At 34.6% G+C, this 21,983-nt stretch overlaps 1 protein-coding gene across 1 annotated transcript; it reads left to right on the plus strand.

Moving 5' to 3' along the window:
* Nucleotides 1-890: 890 nt before the first annotated feature.
* On the plus strand, nucleotides 891-6,675 carry LOC112278436 (glucose-6-phosphate isomerase 1, chloroplastic). The gene is made up of 15 exons (XM_024511921.3): nucleotides 891-1,253; nucleotides 1,379-2,073; nucleotides 2,473-2,595; nucleotides 2,864-2,962; nucleotides 3,225-3,308; nucleotides 3,549-3,692; nucleotides 3,820-3,885; nucleotides 4,170-4,238; nucleotides 4,464-4,571; nucleotides 4,974-5,026; nucleotides 5,220-5,358; nucleotides 5,522-5,678; nucleotides 5,852-5,930; nucleotides 6,173-6,239; nucleotides 6,408-6,675. The coding sequence occupies exons 2-15, from the start codon at nucleotides 1,459-1,461 to the stop codon at nucleotides 6,543-6,545; spliced, it is 1,941 nt and encodes a 646-aa protein (XP_024367689.1). The 5' UTR covers nucleotides 891-1,253; nucleotides 1,379-1,458; the 3' UTR covers nucleotides 6,546-6,675.
* The last annotated feature ends 15,308 nt before the right edge of the window (nucleotides 6,676-21,983 follow it).

The following is a 21,983-nucleotide window of genomic DNA, read 5'->3' on the forward strand; positions in this document are numbered from 1 at the left end:
GATAAAAATAAATAAATAAATAATAATAATAAAAAAATAATAAGATGTATTTAGAAAAAAATCTAATATTAATATAACTATTATCAAGTAAGAATAATTTGGAGATAAATTATGCAAGGCTTAATTTAAGAGAAACATTTATAAGAGTGCATGACTTTTGTGTGGCTTATATATATATATATATATATATATATATTGTTTGAAAATACATTTGATTGATTTATTGATTTATTTATGTCTAAATACAAAAAAACACACTATCATTATTTTAAATCCATCATTAAAGATGGAGGTGATGTCATGAACATAATATTCCAAATCTTTGCACACTTTTTAAGATCCATCTAAAAATTATTTAGAACATTCTAAAGAAATATTCATTAAAATTTCTATAAAGTATTTAGAAAATAATTTTCAGAAAACTTCTGAAATATTTGCCAAAATTTTCTATACATAGATACACTGTAATGAAATAAAAAAGTATGGAAATAAGAAAAGAACAGAAAAATATAAAAATATGTATTCAAGACATTTTGGTGATCAGCAATCCAAACAAAAAGAAAAAAAAAGAAAAAAAATAAAAATTGAATTAAAGCAAGGAAAAAAAAAAACTATGAAATATCAACCAACTTACTTATTATCCACATGGCACGATCCGTTCCCGACGCGTTCCCGAGAGCAGCACACTCTGGCAGAGGGATTACCGGATTACTGGCTACGGGCGGTGGACGGCGGGAGGGGAACCGGCCCGGCTATGGCGAATGAGAGCCACACATGCGGGACCTTAGCGGAAAAGCGGAAAGAGCCCCCCGCTCTCCGGAGGAGGAGGGAAACCCCCGGACCAACCCCTTCCTGCTGCGTCGTCAATCCCCGTCGCCATGGCTCGTTGTTCGCTGTGGGGCTCCAATTCATCATCGCTGCATCGAGCACTTCCTCCTCTCCGCTCGGAAATGGCTCCTCTCTCCCTTCTGAACTGATTCATCCTGGCTTCCAATTTGCCATCCCTGCGTACAAAACATTATGGCCGATGGTGTATTCCGAGCGCGACACGCTTGCCTTTCTTTCCTTTGAATTAGATTTGTGCGAGAGGGAGAGTTAGGCGGGTACAGAGAAGGGTGAGTCTGCATGCGGTTTGGCGGGGTGAGGGGGCTGCATTGTTGCGTCGCGACGTCAGGAGTCGTTGGACAGTTGCTGAGGTTGTTGCTCGTGGCGGGATTGCAACGGGCGAAGGAGTGGAGGCTGATTTTGGAGAGGTATCAGGCTACGTGGTTAGTGAGGCTGTTGGAGAGGTTTCTTTGGTGGGAGTGATGCCAGAGCGGGAGAGGGAGAGCTTCAATTGTTTTCTAGTGGGAAGTGATCTAATCGGGGAGCAATTCAGGTTCGCGGGGGTGTGATTCGAAGTGAACGGGAATTGGCTCGTGGATTGAAGGCTTTCCTTTCTCTCGGAGTTGATCAACCATGGCGTCGCTGTCTTCATTACGTTTGACTGGGGCAATGCCCTGTGTTGCTTCAATCAAGACGACCTCGTTGTTGTCGACGTCGGAAAGCGCAGGATGCAATGGAGTTAAGCAGTCGACTATGAGTCACTTGACACAGAATTCAAGCTATTCTGTTCCTGCTCCAGGACATTTTGCAAGAAATACAATGTCATCGATTCCCCCCTCAGGATCATCGTCAGCGCCCCCACTTCGGGCTGTATCTAGCAAGGTGGCTGCAGAAGCGAGTGATGTGCCTTCCATGTTTGAACCGAAATTGGAAAGTGATCCAATCAAGCTATGGAATAGGTATGTGGATTGGCTGTACCAAGACAAAGTGCTAGGGCTCTACTTGGACGTGAGTCGAATTGGATTTACAGATGAGTTTTACGAGGCCATGCTGCCGAAGTTCGAGAAAGCTTTCAAGGATATGGCTGAGCTTGAGGGCGGTTCAATTGCGAATCCTGACGAAGGACGCATGGTTGGACATTACTGGCTTAGGAAGCCTGAACTTGCTCCCACGCCATTCCTTCAGAAGTTAATTACTGATACACTTGACAGAGTTCAGAGTTTCGCTGATGACGTTATCAGTGGAAAGGTACAATTCACATAAGACGATTCTTTCCTGCTGCACTCTTCCAAATGACATTGAATTTCTGCGTTACTTAGAACTCGGAACGATCATTTCAGTTGATTCTCAATGATTTTGCTAGTTTTCTCACATATTATTGAACTTATGTCCTCAAGCAGATAGGCATTGTTTCTATATTTAGGGTGCATGTCTTCTTACCATTAAATCGCGTGAAGTAGAAATGCACCTGAAATAGAAATGTAGTTTTACCAATTTTTGAGACCTTGTAGCGAAAATCAGTTTAGATTTGGTATAACCCAATCTCTTCTTCCAATCCGAAGAAATGTGACTTGGCTATCCACGTGATTTTCAGATTTATATGGGCGTAGAAGATTGACAATTGGTTTCTTTTTGTGTGATTCACAGATAAAGCCACCCCCAACACCTCAAAATCGCTTCACTCAAGTTCTCTCGGTTGGTATTGGAGGCTCTGCGCTGGGTCCTCAATTTGTTGCCGAGGCCTTAGCACCTGACAATCCCCCTTTGAAGGTAAAGCTTATGACACAAAGCATAATAGAGTAAGACAAAAAAAACGCGCAGTTTACTAATCGACTCATTTGTAGGCTGGGCCTTACAGAAGGTCGATTTCAATCTTTACACAGGCAGGAAGTAATGATAGGAGGCAACAATGTAATGTGATCTGCCTCAACTTATGCTACTTTTATTTCTGTTCATATTACAATTCAATATCATATTCAATTGCTTCCAACCGTTTTTCGATGCTGATGACTCAATGTTCCGTGGCGTGTCAATCCAGATACGTTTTATTGATAACACTGATCCCGCTGGCATCGATCATCAGATAGCTCAGCTCGGCCCTGAGCTTTCGTCGACTCTTGTTCTTGTAATCTCAAAGGTTGATGTCCTTACTAGAGAGTTTTATTATATGAGTATGCATTGTTCGCATCCTGTATTAAGTTTGCGCATGTGCGGGAAACAGAAAGGCTGGTCCAGTTTCGGTGTCAGGTTTTTGTGCTTCTCAGCAACGCGGGCAGTAGCAAATCGCTAGTATTTTGTATTTTAGTCTTATGATTTTGTAGAGAATGCTGCTGTGGGACTTTGGTTTCTCCCATAATCGTACTCATTGTGCTTCTCTAATATACTGCCTACTCCTTTAGAGTGGAGGGACGCCAGAAACTCGAAATGGTTTGTTGGAAGTGCAGAAAGCCTTCCGAGATGCAGGCCTCGATTTTTCGAAGCAGGTGGGTTTACGCCAGTGCTGAGACTATGATGGCTAACTTGTGTTTTTGTAAAAGAGAAATAGCTCACGTATAAATGCCTGCGGTTTTTAGTTCGAATTTTAGTGAGTGAAATGGTTTGAAGCATATGTGGATGTGTAACTTGCTAGTCTATGATTAACTTAGTAAACTCAGGTATAAGAAACCTGATCAGGTAATTATTTTACATACTATAATTGAACTTGTTTTTTTGGGAATTGGCAGGGTGTTGCTATCACCCAAGAAAATTCTTTGCTGGATAACACTGCTAAAATTGAAGGTTGGTTGGCGAGATTTCCCATGTTTGACTGGGTAGGAGGTCGAACATCTGAAATGTCTGCCGTTGGATTACTTCCAGCTGCTCTGCAAGTAAGCAAATTTTAGCATCAGCCAAAATCATTCTCCACTGTTAACCTGATTGCTATGTCTACTTCTCTTGGATTGGTTGCTAGCTTATTATAGACTTCAATTTTTAATTTTTTTGTTCCAATTGTAGGGCATCGACATACACGGAATGCTAGAAGGTTCTGCGGCTATGGATGAAAGCACAAGAAACCCATCAGTAAGACCTATCCTCTGATGTCCTCTCTTGTACCTCAATTATGTCTTGGAAGCATTGTTGTCATGGATCTCTTGCCTAGGATGAATCTGGCTATATTTCTTCAAACGTAATTTTGTATTGTGTTATTTGTGACGGGTGAACCACATTCTCATCTCGTGTCCCGGATCACTACCTCTTTGGCCGATTCTGCTATGACTGCGCAGTTACTTCTTTTGTGACTTTGTAGGCTAGGAAACTCGCTGGAGTTCGTTTAATCTTTAATGTATCCATAAATTTGATTTCAGGTAAAACAAAATCCAGCTGCACTTTTGGCCTTGTGCTGGTATTGGGCAACTGGCGGAATGGGTTCTAAGGTGACGACCCTAGTCCCCCTATCAATTTTTTCCATTTTAATCTTACGATTAGCAAGAAATGCCCCAATTACATTTTGCAACGAGTGGTCCAACACAACTGTAACATGTTCTCATGTTCTATTACAAATTACTAATCTAAAAGGGCTGAGAACATAGAAACCTGTGCTTGATTTTGAACCTTAAATATCAACTTGGGAATGAAGAATTTACTTCGTCTATCTGCAGGACATGGTTGTGCTACCCTATAAAGACAGCCTGCTACTTTTTAGCCGCTATTTGCAACAACTGGTGATGGAATCCATAGGAAAGGAGTTTGACTTAGACGGCAACAAGGTAAATTTTGATGCTTTGTGGTAACGAGATCTGGATTGTGAATGCTAAATTTTTCTCCTTAACATTTTGCTTGGCGCCTCATTTTCCAGTATTTGTAGTCTTTAGGAATCGAACTTCGGATGGGTTCGTTACTCCCGTCTAACAGTTGCCGCTGAGCATTTTTGCTTTGTCCCAGCGTATCAGTATTTTTGTATTTCCGCTGATAGTCTTCGCTTGCGGCTAAACTGTTTCTATCTCTCAGAGAAATCAGTAGCATGCATTCTTTCGTATTTTGAGGGTTGTAATTTACAATGCTTCTTCTATATAAATAGCTCTTGATTAGCTAGTGTTATGTTACACTTATCTGCCCTTATCGTACAAGAGTTGTTGGGATCAAATATCTGAAGAACTGGCTTTTTGCAGGTGAATCAAGGAATTTCTGTGTACGGAAACAAAGGAAGTACTGACCAGCATGCGTAAGTTGTACAATTCTTGTCAATTGATCCACTTTAACATTGTAGCAGGTTAAAAAATTTGCTATCCGTTAGTAAGATATTTTGATGTGGCGATATGTGGCTACTTCGATATCCGGATTATTGAACACTTTGATTTGGATGTTCAAAATAAATTTATACAATAATGATGATTAATGAAGTTACGAATGTACAGCTACATCCAACAACTGAGGGAAGGTGTCCCCAACTTTTTTGCTACTTTCATTGAAGTGCTTCGAGACAGGCCCCCTGGTCATGACTGGGAACTAGAGCCAGGAGTCACGTGTGGTGATTATCTTTTTGGAATGCTGCAGGTACTACATTTGTTTATTTCCTGAAGTATTTCTCAGTTAAGCCCTTTCATAGTCAGCTATATCAAATAGTCCATTGCAGACATATCTCTTAGAAGTCAGGGAATTGTAGTGAATCAAGCAATTTATACAAGTGAAGTGATTTAACTTGTCTGTCTGTTGCTAGGGGACAAGGTCAGCTCTGTATGCAAACAAAAGACAATCTATAACCCTGACAGTGGAAGAAGTAGATCCCAAGACGGTTGGAGCAATGGTTGCGCTCTATGAGCGTGCTGTTGGGTTTTATGCAAGTCTTGTGAACATCAATGCTTATCATCAACCAGGTGCGAACAGCTGCCCCCCTCCCACCACCGTCTTGCTTTTTTGTCTCTTTTCTTCTCCCTCCCACGTGGAATTCTTACATGTCTTTTATCTAATTGGTACTTCAAAGGCTTGGTCATACATCATGAATTCCGAACATCGTCGTTGATATTTGTGTCCGTTTCTTTAATTGCAGGTGTGGAGGCAGGAAAGAAGGCTGCGGCTGAGGTTTTGGCTCTTCAAAAGAGAGTTCTCGCAGTATTGAACGATGCTAGGTTAGCTTGATCAGCACGCTTGGTCGCCTTTAAATTGTAATACTTTGTGATTATGGTCCCATCATGGTTGAGAGACCTGTGGTGCATGAGAAGTACTACTGTTTCTGATGCCTACAGTTCTTGATCAGTAAGAGAGATGCTTAGATTGTTACCGTATTTGTGAGTAATCGGGTGAGTTCTGCTTTCTGAGTTCTTATCTTAGATTCATTGAAGAAATGTGGGTTTTCTTCTTGTGCTTACAGTTGCAGGGATCCTGTGGAGGCCCTCACAGTCGAGGAGGTGGCGAAGAGGTGTCAAGTTCCTCAGCAGGTACATTTTGAACTCCAAGTTTTTGCCTTGCGTCAATATTATGCTCCACCTGTTGCGACACAGCTATACGCTGTACACATCTTAGCAATACCAACTTCAAGATTATTTGATTATAATACCTCGGCTTCATGTGCTTCATTAGGTTTGAACTTTTTAAATATTTTCCAGGTTGAGATGGTTTACAAGATTATTTCTCACATGGCTGCAAATGACCGAGCTGTATTTGCCGAAGGTGACTGTGGAACTCCAAGAAGTGCGACTGTGTACTCAGGAGAGTGTGGGGTTGATGATTTGTACGATGACTAGAATTATCTCTTTTTCTGAGCTCTCAATGCTCTACCGTAGAGCGCATCATTTGGTTCTTACCTTTTCCAACATTTTGTACACCATTTTAAAACTTGAATACGAAAGGCTGGGTGCCTTCCATTCTACTTCACGTTATTTTCAAGGTATCAATCATAAAATATCAAGTAGCATGACTTATCAGTTCATTTAGCTCCCGGACAGACTGTGTATGGAATTGACCCTGGTTTTTGTGATCTGGTCTGCTCAAATGTAGTGCCCATGGTTGAGTGCTTATTCTCGTGTTCCTTGTGTGTAACATATTGACCAAAAAGTAAGTGTCACTTGGAATTTGGGAACGGGATCATACACGCATCAGGTGTAAAGCTTTTGTAGTAGATCCTAGTTTGTAAGCTCAGCTAATTTTGCATCAGCTCGTGTTTTGGTAAGTATTTGAAGAGCAGGATTGTAATTTATTTATTTATTTATTTATTGTGATTAAGTGGAGTGATTTTTATTTCTAGTTTTTATATAAATCCAGTTTTTATGGTTCTTACTTTATTTTTATTTTTATAAACTTCATCTCAAACTATGATGTCTTATGATGTTGGTTGTTGGGACTTTCATTGGTTCAAAAACTATTCAAGATGACCCTTGTTTATTTACTAATCTGTTCAAATGGGCATACAAACAAAACAATAACAAACATGTATTTCAATCATAGCCAAGGTTTCACAATTGTACTCTTTTCATCATAGCTTAAAGTTTTTGGTTTTCCCATTTTGAAGCTTCTTTGCATCTTTATCAACATGCATTTTTACTTAAACTATGTTAATATATGGTACAATTTAATTAAAACACTGTTGACAAGCAAAATAACATAAAATAAAATAAAATCCAAAATCTTTTATTTTTACTTCATGAAACATTACAAGACAACTGTAACAATTATATATATATATATATATGTATATATACACGTACATATGCACACTCACTTCAAACTTTAATAACACAAAAAGTCCACTTGTGAATAAATAAAAAGGTTTCATTATGAAGTGTATCTGTAAAGATAATAATCACAATCACAATCACAATCACAAAATAAATATATAAACAGAAATAACAGTAATTACCAAAGACATACAGAATGATCTGCCCAGCACAGCCAAGATCACACAATGATCAGCTTGGACCACACAAAATGAATGAACCAAGTAATTCTATATTAGGGTTGGGGTTTTTATGGCACAATATGCCAGATGGAGTTATAGGAGGATGGTTGTAACTTACATATATCAATTACAATGCAATAAAATACATGGATCATGTTGCTTTCTCCAGCACCTGGAGATCTCAAGTTTCTAACAGGATCATCAATTGAATCATACAACAAAACAAAAAGGGACTTTGTCACAGAGTCAGTGAGAACAGGGTAGTTTCCATGCAATGGGTGTTTCCCTCTAGGAAACTGTAAGTTTGCAAAATGAAAACATTCACATGGAGAACACCTTGAGAGTGTCTTTAGGGTGATAGAAAACAAATCATATTCACATATTCTACAACAGAAGATGAAAAGTTCAAGGGAAAAAAAAACACACACACACAGCCTTTAAAGTGGCTGTAAAAACTTCCATGTGATCTAATTGCATCCAGAACATCATTTATCTTCCTTGTGAAATTCCTCGTACAGAGTTCAACATATTTTAAGATATGAAACAAGTAAATACTGGTTTTGGAGTAGGAATTAATTGAATGATAAGAAGAATTAGCATGTTGTGACTTGGAGATTTTTTGCCAAATGGTGGTGTGAATCATTGAACATGGTGGAATAGAACCATAGTTCTTTCTGGCTGCCAAAACTTTTCTGTACTTTGCATTTAAAAATAAGCGGTTTATTCATTTCATGTTTCCTGAGGTTGGAATTTTAAACTTCTGTTTTTTAAAGGATAAAATCTGGGAGGATTTTTTTTTTTTTTTTCCCCTTATATATATATATATATATATATACTGTTGAACTTCGAAGACAGTTGTTTTAGGCAAATCCTTTATATTTCATACTAGAATTTGTTGCCTATTTAATTCAGATGACTTCAGCAATATCTTAGAGCTGTAATAGGTCACTATATAGAGTGGACCAGGAATCTGAATTAAACAGAAAAAATTGTTGTTGATCTACACTCCTAGGAAGAAACAGGGGCTCGAGCATCAAAGGCTGCAAGTTACAGTGAAAATGGTTTATATAACATGCATTCAAACCCTAAAATATCAGACATTCATTAATTTAAACAAAAAAAGAGGTTTAAAACCACGTCTCATATTCGATTCTCACGGTCAACTTCACACTTTATGCAAATACTAAAAACAATGCAGAAATCCACCTTAATCAACCAAAAATATGTGGACCACCTTCAGAGTAATTCATAATTAAGATTCTATCAAATACCCATCTGCTATCCATTTCAAACTGCAAGTCAAGACAGTTGTCGCCCAACGGAATGCTCAAACATGGAAAAGAATGGAGCATCAGTGCTAAACATTTGTGAGTAAAACAAACAAACAACAAACAAACAAGCAACAACAGTTTTATGATAATGATGAAAAAATGCAAAAAATGCAAAAAATGCAAAAAAAAAAAAAAAAAACAACAACAACAACAAACAGTCAACGGGTGATCTCCGCCTTGTCAACAAACAAGGTCAACAGGTTCTAAGATTTTCCTTGACGAATTGGTTGGCTCCCATCTGTCGTGTAAACAGTTGTGAAGTGAGGCGCGGGAACGCAAAGACCTCCACCACCACGTCGAGAAACACCGTCTCGAAGCGTGTCCAAACACAGCGTCGCAGTTTATGAGGGAATGAAAATATAACATAAAGCAAGCGCAATAGCGAAAGAAAAAAAAAAAGGGCTGTGGAGGTGGAAATCAACACACACCCTGGATTCGGTGATGGTCGATTCGGCCAAGCTCAGAGAATCGGGGACCAGTTGGAGTTCTCGGCATGGCAGCAGGAGCAACAACACCGCCACAAAACTTTTTCATGGTGTGCGGTGTGTGCACCGCTAGAAGAGCAGCTATAGAGTACAAGATGGAGTCTCGCTTTGGCACAAGATTTCGATGACCTACTTCTATATTGGTTGTAATTTGTATTTTAACATTTAAAAACATGTATATGTATATATATATATATATATATATGTAAGGAATTTTTTGGCTTCCAATTATTTAATAAAGTCCTTTCACCACCTTTATGTAACAAAATAATATTTCTTTTGATAATTGAATATGATAGATATAGTTGGGATATAGTATTATTAATTATATTTCAAAAACATTAAAATCCAATTATCATATAGGATTTTAAAATTAATTTCACAACAATTCTATTATGATCTTCTTCTTTTTTTTTCTTTTTTTTCTTTTTTTCAATCTATTAAAAGAATTGATCAAATAATAAAATTATTTATTTGATCTAAAAGTTTTTTTAGTACTCTATACTGCAAATTGTTTTGCTTTGATTGCTTCTGTTGAAAAATTAGACTTGGTAAACAATAATAAATTAATTATTTAAAGTATTTTTTTATTTTTAGTTTTTTATGTTATTTCTTATTTTATCCTTCTTAGATATAAAAAAAATATTTAAAGAATAATAAAAATATTTTCTATTTCATCATGTATTTTTAATTATCTATTTTTTAAAGTTAAAATTAAATAATTAATTTTTTAAAGATCTCTAAGTTTTCAAGATCATGTTATTATTAAAATTAATTTATATTTTTTAAATTTATTATTAAATTTTTATTGTTCATATAGTTTTTTGTCTTTAAAATATTATTTTTAAAATTAATAAAAGTTATTAATGTTGTGTAAACAAAGATCATTATACACAACATATTGAGTATTATAAACCAATCACAAAGTATGCAATCTAAACTAAATACAAATGCATAACCAACATATTTTCAAGTGTCCCTTTCAGCTGATTAGAAGTCCTTCTAATCAATAAGGACCACAAAACACATAGTATTGAAGATAAATGCCACAATAATATTCTTATCAAATGGTATTCATCCAAACCAGTGTCGTAGCAACTAGACTATCAAAGTGTGACAAATATAATAGAAAAAATCTTCAATTCTTATCAATATATGAGACATGACTAGAAGACTTCTTATAATGAGAACAAATCCAATGTCTTGAAAGGAGAGTCAAAAGAAGTGGTGTTAAACATGCCATAGGCCATCCATGTTTGCATTGATTATACAAAAGCATGGTAGTAACTCCTTTCTTTTTATCACATACAAAACATAGAAGACCAATTGACAAAACTACCAATTCAAGATGTATAGAATCATCAATAGGAAGATGAGAAGGAACACAATTCTTTAAATGCTTTCGATACTTTTGTACATCTTTACCTTCTAATAACAAAATACTACTAGGCAAAATATCCTTTACATGTAGAATTATATGCCTTGCCTTAATATAAAGTGTTGTAGGTACCACATTTTACAAATACACATAATCTTTTTTAGAAAAACTTCAAAATTAAAGTTGATAAGCTCTACTACAAATGTGAGCATATCATAAGGTATCATAATATTGACCAATAGATAAGTTCTCCATAGCTATATACATGGCTTGTTTAAAGAACTTTATTTGATTATATTGATATTGAGCTCAAACATCAAGATTATCTAAGTCTATAACTAGAATTAGCTTTTTACATACTAAACTTAGTAGGATTAGATGTCATCCATATAATAATTAATAAAGATTATAAGATTCTAAATATGCTTGTTTACTAAAGCAATGAAATCTATTGCAATCTATGGCAACATCAAATTTCAATCACGATGGTTGCCATGAAGTAATCTATACTTTGATAAATCATGTTTGATAAATTGAACAATCCATTCAACTAAGCTATCTGCCTCAAGATGATTTTTAGATATAGTATGATGATCTATCAAAGCTTTAAATACTCCAAGAAACTATCTTCTTCAATCCATCAAGTTTTTAGCAAGTTCTCCAAAACATGCCAGTACTTAATCAAAAAAAGACATAGATACCAATTTTGAAGAATTTTGTTGTAAAGCCACAAGTTTAATTCACTTGTTAAAATACTCTATCTTCACCAATACATATTTATATTCATATGAGATAACAATAAGTTATCCAAGAAAGTCTAAAGATTAATAGTAATCTAAATTGATGATATGTGAAAGCTTCAATTGAAGTAATAAGTTATTAAAGCTTTATCTAACTCCATCACACACTTCAAATCAAAAAATATATGTTGCCACTTATTTATACATATCACTCTATTAATATTAATAGCATAATATAGAATGTATCTTATGCATTCCAAAATTTTCAAACTCTTCATGTATTTGTCATACTAATGAAGTTCTTTTATATAATCTTAGAACTATGTGCCTAGTTCCATCAATCCACATACAAAATAATAAATATTTTTTGAATAAAATCTTGCTATTTAGTGACTAATTTTATCTTTTTTCATGTTAGAATTTTTTTTTCTTATTGAAGCTTGTGCAAGACTACAAGATCCTCTTACACCTTGCTATTCACTTGATTTTTGTCCAATTTTTTGTCCAATAAAATATGTGGCACGTGGTTAGATTGTTGACTAAGTTTCTAACCTATCAATCAACTACAAATACATGTTAAATCAAAACAATATCTAAAAAGCTTCTAAAGAGTTTTTTTTATTAAAATATGTGACACATGGTTAGATTGTTGACTAAGTTTCTAACCTATCAATCAACTACAAATACATGTTAAATCAAAACAATATCTAAAAAGCTTCTGAAGAGCTTTTTTAAGAGGTATTATAAAATTAATCTACTTTTACCTACTCCTACCTATTCATATTGCTTAGATAATAATTATAGTAGATATATATATATATATCTGTGATATAAGATAAGAAATGAGCAATGGTCCAAATTACTACCAAATCTTCTTTTTTAAAAGATGAATAATTAGACTTTATATTATTATTGCTTTTAAAAACAAGTAGAAGAACATATTCTTGTCTTACATCATCTTTCTATATCAAAATTATTCTTAATCCTACTACACTTAAATCTATGTATAATTAAAAAGGTCTAATGACATTTGGACATTGAAGTACTTAAATTGAATCTAACTTTTACTTCAATGTCTCAAATATATATTTTTGTTCACAATCATAATTCTATGGTTGATCTTTGCATGTGAGAATAATTAAAGTCTTAGTAATAAAAATAAAGTTTTTAACAAATCAGGAGTAATAATTTATCAATCCTAAAAAAGTCCAAAGTTGTGAAACATCACTTAGTGCCGAGATTTATCTATCTTTGCTTACTATATGCCAAGATCTCTTAGAATAATGATATGATCCAAGTATGATAACTGCTCATAGAAGAATTTAAACTTTTTATGATACAAGTATAATCTCTATTATTATAATTGTTCAAATACTAGTTCTAAATGCCTCACATGATCTTGTGGATTGCTCCTAAAAATGATAACATCATCAATTTAGTATCTAAGAAATAACAAGCTAGATGAAACCTGATCCATTATCTATTAAAATTTAGTCAGTGCATTCTTAAGACAAAGCAAAAAGAACTTCCATTAATAGAATTGATCTTTTTCATATTTATCAACTCTCTAAAATGTTATCTTCATCCAATCTTCAATATATAATCATTATTGGTGATAACTAAATCTTAAATATAAAATATTAAATAATTAAAAAAATCATATTGTATTAAATAATTCTTCTAGCATTGACATTAAAAATTGATTAGACTTAGTCTTATGGTTAACTAAATGATAGTTTTTATACATTTGCTTTTCTATTTAATTGCCAAAAGTATCCCTCTTCAAAGATATGACAATAGCACAAGTATACTTACTATTAGAAAGCTCAATCAAGCCTATTACCAATCATTCTTAACAATAAGCTTAGACACCAACTTTCTTCAAGGCGCTAAGCTTATAAGGTTGTTAAAAGATTAGATGATCATCTTTCAATCAGATGTGAATAGATTTGAAGAGATTCATCAACCTTAAAGACAACTAAAGAAACTTGATTACCATCCAAGATATCATCAATATGACATCCAAGAGGTCATTTAATTTTAAAAAGTGTATTTATAAGCATGTGAAATAATGCTAGGCTGGTCCAAATTAAAGAAGATTAATGGATATAAGAGCCCAAAGCCACAATATCCACAAAGATTGAAAGACCAAGGAATTGATTAATATATTCATTAAATTTTATATCTTATATTTGAATGTCACCTAATGCAAGTATATTTTCAAAAATATATCTATATGGTGTGGTTTAATATATAAACTATTATTATGTAAGCTCTATCAAATTTATAAATAAACTAGATCAAGGGTCATTTAATCCTTGACTTATTCCATCATTTGAATAACCTTCATAAGGCCACCCAAAAATCAATAAGTTAATTTTGTCTAATTTCTTCAAATCTTTATTACTAATGAAGATGATATTATAAGGAAGTTGGCTAAAATAACCAAGAATGGCAAAAGATTGTAATTATTTTGGATATACAATCAACAACCTTTAGAGATAATATTAGACTATTCAATTAGGTGCAATTCCAATATCTATATAAATATATTATCTAATAGTAAGTCCAATCTTTAATACTATTATGAAACCTTTATCAATGCCTAAAAAGAGCTTTATAAAGATGATACCTTTATTTGGTAGATACCAATGACTAGGTTGATTAAAGATAGATAAAAAAAAAATGTTTAGTATCTTAAATATATTCAATGAAGATATAATCTCTTTATATTGATAAAAAAAAATTTATACATGTTTTCTAGAGAAGAAATAGATATTTTAGTATCTTACATAAACTTCTAAAGATAGTAGATTATTTGATTCTATAAAATAAGATATAAATACTAATATCTCTTGAAAAAGAATTTCTCCACAAGTCAACTTAGATACAAATGTGCTACAATCAAATAAGATTTTTCCTAATATAATCATAGCGGTTGTTATAAATGTAACTGGAATGAATTCTTTTATTTTTTCAACGATAACCCATCTCAATCTAATCCATGCTTCTTCAATCCAATTATCTAAGCCAAAATCAAGTGAATAAAGTACTTGTTGACCAACTAAAATAATATAGTTGATAATACTAGTCACTTCTTATTTTAGATACAAGTATGAATAAAGTAGTCTAAATCTAGTATAAAATATTAATTACAATGATTGCTTGGTAGCTTGCTTTGTACTTCCTACTAAAGTAACAATGATGATATGATAAGGATCGAAGTCTATAGCAATAAGATCTAATTGTTGAACAAGCTGCTTGCTAATGATAACTGACTGAGTTCTAAAATCCATCATAATGTGCAAAGATATGGCATGAATGGTATTGCCACTAGTATGGCTAACAACAAGTATTTTATTATTATTAAATAATTTTACAAATTTTGAATATAAGTTTTGATATTTTTTAGTAGGTCTAGTTGCAATATCAAACAAAAATGCTATCCATATAGCCAATGGCACCTCACTTGAAGGATTTGTCTTTGCTCTTTGAAGTGACTTTCATCAAATATGGCAATAATTTTAGCTACAAGCTTTGCTTATAACTTAGCCAAATCCTTCTTTATTGAAGACTTTGTGCTTCTATGAGCCACCTATAAAGATGGCATAGATACTTTACCTTCCAACATTTTATCAGATAGTTGAAAGATTCCTATTGATTTAAATTTTAGAATCATCAAATTAACATTGGAAATTATAGGCATATTTAATATTTTGAAACCAAAGTATGTTCCAATCTTTAACATTAGTATTTTCATCTTATATTGAAGTTAAAGTAGAAGATCTTATTGCAAAATTAACATTTATAAGGCCAAATGACAAAAATAATTCCATATGAATATTAAAATTTCTACAATTACTTGAATGTCGAAATAATTTTTTTGGTACCTTACTTGTTATAGGTGCCATATTTTTAGTTGTTGTTTGAGTACATATAGCACTTACAACTACCATTTTTTTTTAATGTACTAAACATATAATTTTTAAAAAAAGAAGAACTTATTCTACTTTAAATTCACATGAAATCTAATAACTTGGTCTAATAAGGCCACACTATTGATTCTTTTCTTTAGTTCAAAAATTATAGGTTCTAAGGTTTTTTTCTTATTTGAAGTAAGCTACTTGTATAAATATAATATGAAGCAATTATTTTCATTTTGGTTAAGTTTATCCCAATGAATGTATTTCAATTGCTTCTTTTTAAGTTTATCTTCTATTTTAGCTATTTTAACTATTAACTTAAGTTTTTCATACATAAGATTTTTTTCTTTTTAGGACAATTGAAATCATTTTTAATGTGAACAAATTTACTACACTTTTAACAATGCATAGTTCTTTCAAATTGAGTTTTTGCCAAGCTACTTATGGTAGTTGCAACTTTCTTAGATGTGGACACATATGTCATCCAAACTACTATGTTAGTAGCATCATGCTGACAAAGTATCCTATCACATTTTTCAACTTCAACAAATGCTTATGCCAATATTGCCTTGCTATCATACTTGAAAATAATTATTGGTGTTACTAAATCTAGGATTCTTTTATCAATCTTAGATAAAAAAAAGTCTTAACAAGTTGGCTCTAAGCAAATACATCTCTTGACTCTATTACAAACCCAACCAAATAAGTATACATGGTATATAGAGTATTTTTTTTTTCATGTCAAAAGTCTTGAATATATTCTATTTGATCACATTTAAAACCTCCATATTTATACTTCAAGTATTTAATAAACATTTAGAGAGGCTCAAATGATGATAGTTCTTCTATTGTAAATAAAGCCACTTTCATTGCTTGAGTGATTTGTGACAAAATAGGTCGAATATTGGCTAAAGAAGTAGCTACTCATTTTTCTTCTTCTTAGATTGAATCTTCTTCTATCATTGCAGGCATTAGCCTTGAGATAGCACCCTACTTAAGAGCTGAAATAAGCTCTATTTGTGCCTCCCAATAATGTTCTATTTCACACAACTCAAGTAAGTGTTCTTTACTTCATCTCTCATATATTTGAAGCTTCTCATTCTCTATGTGTTGTGGTAATAGCTCAAAGACACACCACTCATTGAAAGTGAAAGACCTTTGATGCTTCTTCTTCATTCATGTTTAAAATCTAAATTTTTAATTTAACAAAAAAATAACCTTAGCTCTTCTTAAAAATCAATCTCTCACCATAATGTGAGGATTATCCTTCATCTTGTAAAATACATCTATTCTTAAGATTCAAAGCCTTTTATTGGTATCTAATATTGAACTAGACTAAAAAGCCTTGTTAGTATCTATCATTGGTCCAAATTCCTTGCTGTGATTACTATCCAAGTAATTTGGTAAAAAAAATAGATAATTTCAATTCCTAATATGTACCATAAAAAAAAATATTTAGATACTTACAACTATATAATGACTAAAATAACAACCTATACCTACAAACAATAGTAAGCTTTACAGTTTACTTATCATCACTTCTAAATCAATATAGATCCAACATATCCACAAATAAAAGGATCTTGCTTACCATCAATCTAACCTCATTTCTATAGTATGTCTATCAATATAAATAAATATAATTATAAAATAAGATATCTATAGAAAATATTTAAAAATAATATCTACAACTAAGAAAAGGTATCAAAAATAAAAATCCAAATATCCACATTGGATCCTCATTTCCAATACAAAAGTAAAATGCAAAAAATAAATAAATAAATAAATAACTAGTATTTGTCTATGGTTGATGGTCAAAAATTATAAAATTTGTAACATTAAAAAAATAATTGTAATAAAATAGAATATAAAGAAGTGAAAGAAAATAAAAAAATTTAATTAATAAGCAATTGATAATTAGTAAATGCTACTCCAATGCTCCAAATAATCTCTATTCTAAAAACCAAAAATGTGAATGTATTCATTGAGTCTCTTCCACATAAAATTGACTAAAAAAATGATCAAATTTGGATTCCATAAGTACTTGAAGTGAACTTCCAAACTTAGCACTAAAAAGTTTTAGACAATGTTTGATTTTTTTTTTAAAAAAAATAATTAAATAAAGCCTATTACTATATAAGAAATCCATTTATTATAGTGGTCCTATGACTAAGTATTTTCTATTACTATGGTGGCATTTAATCACGTTGTCGTATTACGTGCTTTCCTGCTCGAGAACGCGTCAGACGTCTAGCTGTAGAAGGTAGTATGGAGATTCGCCAATAGTCAAGCAGTCTATCAGTTTTTGACTGCTGGAATATAAACGACTGCAAGAATACACTATAAATCTATACGGATGCCCTTTGACTGCTTGTCGAAGTCCTTTTTGCCCCAGCTGGTAGGTCTCTAGACATTACAGAGAACCCCGAACAACCCAATCTGCTAATCTCCAATACCGCTTTGTACTTACGATCTTGTATCCACTGACTATCTTGTTAGATTAACCCAATAAATTTCATTCACTCCGCATACTCAATCCTATAGACATCCTTTTAATCCTTCAATCACAGACGTAACTCGATTTCACAAAACAATCAAGAGTAATCAAACCCACTTCATTAAAAAATCCCGATTCACCATTACAACACTGACTTCAGCAACGATTGCCTCAGTCTTTCCAAAACTCTATGAAGAAGAAAAATCCAATTCTTCGTCTTTTCTTCCCCGACCCGAAGCATGAAGCTCCTCTCCAATCCCCTTGATCTTCAAAAAACCTCCAATGAAACCGAACTAGTAACCTTGAAAAGAGCTTGAAGCTAGCTCCTTGATCCAAAAAAACCCCCCTTGATCTGAAAAAAAAAAACCTCTCAAAAACTTAATCTCCCCCTAATCTTATCCTCTGAATTTCTTCAATCTTCCGTCTTGGATCCGGAATTGGCTCCCATCGTCAGAGCTTAGATCCGAAATTGGCTCCCGCCGTCAGAGCTTCCTCCTCTGTTTTTACCTTTAAGAAATCCATTTACCGAAAACAACGTTCCCTGAAACGGCACAGAAAATAGGACAGCCTGAAACAGAATCGAAACCCCGTACTCGGGGCGACATTGAGTCGCCCGACCAATTCAAGTCTCATATTAGGTAAGATGCCCGTAGTAACCTGGATGTTCACGTAATTGGGTCAAATTGGTCTTCGTGTCAGACTGGCTGAGGCCCGTAGTAAGACCTGGATTTTTTCGTTGTCGTCTTGTAACACGAGTATACAGTGAAAATAAAAAGAAAGGGGAATTTTATTAATATTCAGTTACCTCGAATATTGGGAGCATCGACCAACTCCAGTACAAATACTGAGTGGTCAGGTTCAGTCACTCCGTTACAGTCAGCCGGGGCATACTGAAATGCTCCGTTCGATTCCAATAACGGGAGTCAGTAGGAAGAGAAGGACCAATTCACACGACGGGTTCGAGGAGCCAATTGGATCCAATTTCGATAATCTAATCCGGGTCCTCTTATCCAATATGAGACCTGAATTGGCCGGTCAACCCAATGCAGTCTAATTATGGGAAATCCAGGTCTTACTACGGGTCTTAGCCAATCTGACGCGAGGACCAATTTGACCCAATTACGGGAACATCCAAGTTACTACGGGTATCTTTCCCAATATAGGACCTGAATTGGTCGGGCGACTCAATGTGGTCCCGATTACGGGGTTCGATTCTGTTTCAGGCTGTCCTGTTCTCTGTGCCGTTTCAGGGAACGTTGTTTTTAGTAAATGGATTTCTTAAAGGTAAAAACGGAGGAAAAAGCTTGACGGTAAGAGCCAATTTCGGATCCAAGCTTGAGGTGGGAGCCAATTCCGGATCTAAGACGGAAGATTGAAGAAATTCAGAGGATAAGGTTAGGGGGGATATAGTTTTGAGGAGGGAGGTTTTTTTTTCGGGGGGAATCAGGGGGAGCGAGTTTTCAAGCTTTTGCAAGGTTACCAGTTCGGTTTTTCATTGGAGGTTTTTGGAAGATCAAGGGAATTAGAGAGAGGAGCTTCATGCTTCGGGTCGGGGAAGGAAAGACATAGAATTTGGATTTTTCTTCTTCGTAGAGTTTTGGGACGACTGAGGCAATCGCTGCTGAAGTCAGTGTTGTAATGGTGAATCGGGATTTTTAAATGAAGTGGGTTTGATTACTCTTGACTGTTTTGTAAAATCGAGTTACGTCTGTGATTGAAGGATTAAAGGGGTGTCTATAGGATTGAGTATGCGGAGTGAATGAAATTTATTGGATTAATCTAACAGGACAGTCAGTGGATACAAGATCGTAAGTACAAAGGGGTATTGAAGATTAACACTTTGGGTTGTTCGGGGTTCTCTGTAACGTCTAGAGACCTACCGGCTGGGGCAAAAAGGACTCCGACAAGCAGTCGAAGGGCATCAGTAAAGATTTACGGTGTATTCTTGCAGTCGTTTATATTCCAGCAGTAAAAATTGATAGACTGCTTGACTATCGACGGATCTCCATACTACCTTCTACAGCCAGACGCCCGGCATGTTCTCGAGCAGGAAAGCACGTAATACGACATAAGTGGTGAATCCGACGTGAAAGCTTGAGGTAGAAGGTATTGGATTTCGGTTGATTTTATCTTTATTTTTATGGAAAACGAAAATAAAAATTTTGAAGGATTTTTGGGAGAAGTTTCTGGTGGGGAGTCTTCTAAAGGACAAGGTATGCACATGGATCCGTCTATTGCTAGTTTGTTTCAAGCCTTCTCATTGTCAATGCAGCAACAGCAAAGCAATGATCGAAAGGAAGCTTTGGCAACCAAAGCATTGCAAGCAGTGGTCAATAAAATTGATCAATTTGATGGGAGGAATATTTCAAGGTATTTAAGATGTTATGTTCGTGAAGTGGAATTAAATCGAGTTTCTGAGAAGAAAATGGTTGCACTATTTGGACTTGCCATGATATCGGAGATAAGGGACCACATTACATCGATTACGGATCGTTGTGGGAATTCATGGGAGGATTTTTCACATGCATTGAAAGACGAATATTTCTTGGAAGATGCTGATCGCGTTACTAAGAAGCTGTTTCTGGAATGGATTGAACGGCCCAATAAGAATTTGTAAGCAACAGAGCTACTAAGGGAATTTGAGAGGCAGTACTCTCAATTATCGAAGGTAGAAAAATTGACATTGGAGCCGAACAAAGTTGATCTATTTCTTCAAGCTGCTGATGGAGAATTGCAAGAGAAATTAGAACCCCTTCTTGAAGACAAAGAAGAAGATGAAGGATTGACAACGAAGTGGAAGAACGTTGAAGATGCGGTGGGGTTGCTTACAAAAAAAGAAAAGAGGAAGGATAGGAGCAATATTCCAAAAATAGTACAAGCGCCCAAAGCTCCAATACGTACAACACCACCGACAATGCCTACAGTTCAACCTTCGACATCCTTGTCAAAGAAAGCAGATATGGGTATGGAAGAAATTATACGAGGAATGCGAGATCTTCAAATCAAATTGGCAAGACTTGAAGAGAATACTTCTATAAACAATTCGAAGAATGTTTCAAAACAAGGATATGTACAAAGATGCATTTGGTGTGATGATGCTTCACACACTAGAAAAGATTGCAATGAATTTAATAATATGATACGGCAGGGAATTATTTGCTGGAAAGATGGGAAGATAGCATTGAAAGATAGGGAGGATCTTCTTCAAACCAATTTTGGCAAGGGAGGAATGAGAGCATTGGTTCAAGATTACTTAAAAGAGCATGAAACAGTAGTACGAGAAAGTGCAAGTTATGGTGCTAGAGTAGATGATGAAATTGGTGGAAGTACGGAAACTAGTGAGTTTTGGGCTTCTGCCGTTTCTACAATGCAAGAAGGGAAATTACCTCGAGAAGCATTATTGAGAACTGCAGCTACAATACGAGGAAGAACAGGTTGGGAGGATCTTGTTGAGTCTCTTTCAATTCATGCATATATTGCTAAGAGCCAACATGAAGCTTTGATGGAAGAAAAAAGACGAGGAAATTTTGATGATACTAGAGAAGGAAATTCTTTTAAGAGGCAAACTCGAGGAGACAAGGCTCGGGAGGCAGCTTCACAAGAATTGCCTGTAAAGGATACCTCAGCATCATTGGGAGAAAAAACAACGGAGACAAAAGATAAGGGCAAATCAATTGCTTATAAGCTACTTTCTCATATTGAAGCGGCAACAAATTTGAAAGGGGTGTTGGAAGAACGTATATTAAACGCTAAGGTGGAATTCACATTGAAAGAAGTCTTGGGAATTGCAAAGAAGGAGTTTCATGATGTTATCATTGACAGCATTAAGCGAAAGAGGCAATTAATGAGCGAAACTGGAATGAGTCATGCTATTGATGCAAGAATATGTAGAGATGAAGAAGAGGTTGATATTGGTTACAAGCAACCAACAAA

This window comes from Physcomitrium patens, chromosome 25 (genome assembly GCF_059467195.1).
Source record: "Physcomitrium patens ecotype Gransden chromosome 25, ASM5946719v1, whole genome shotgun sequence".
Lineage (NCBI taxonomy): Eukaryota > Viridiplantae > Streptophyta > Bryopsida > Funariales > Funariaceae > Physcomitrium > Physcomitrium patens.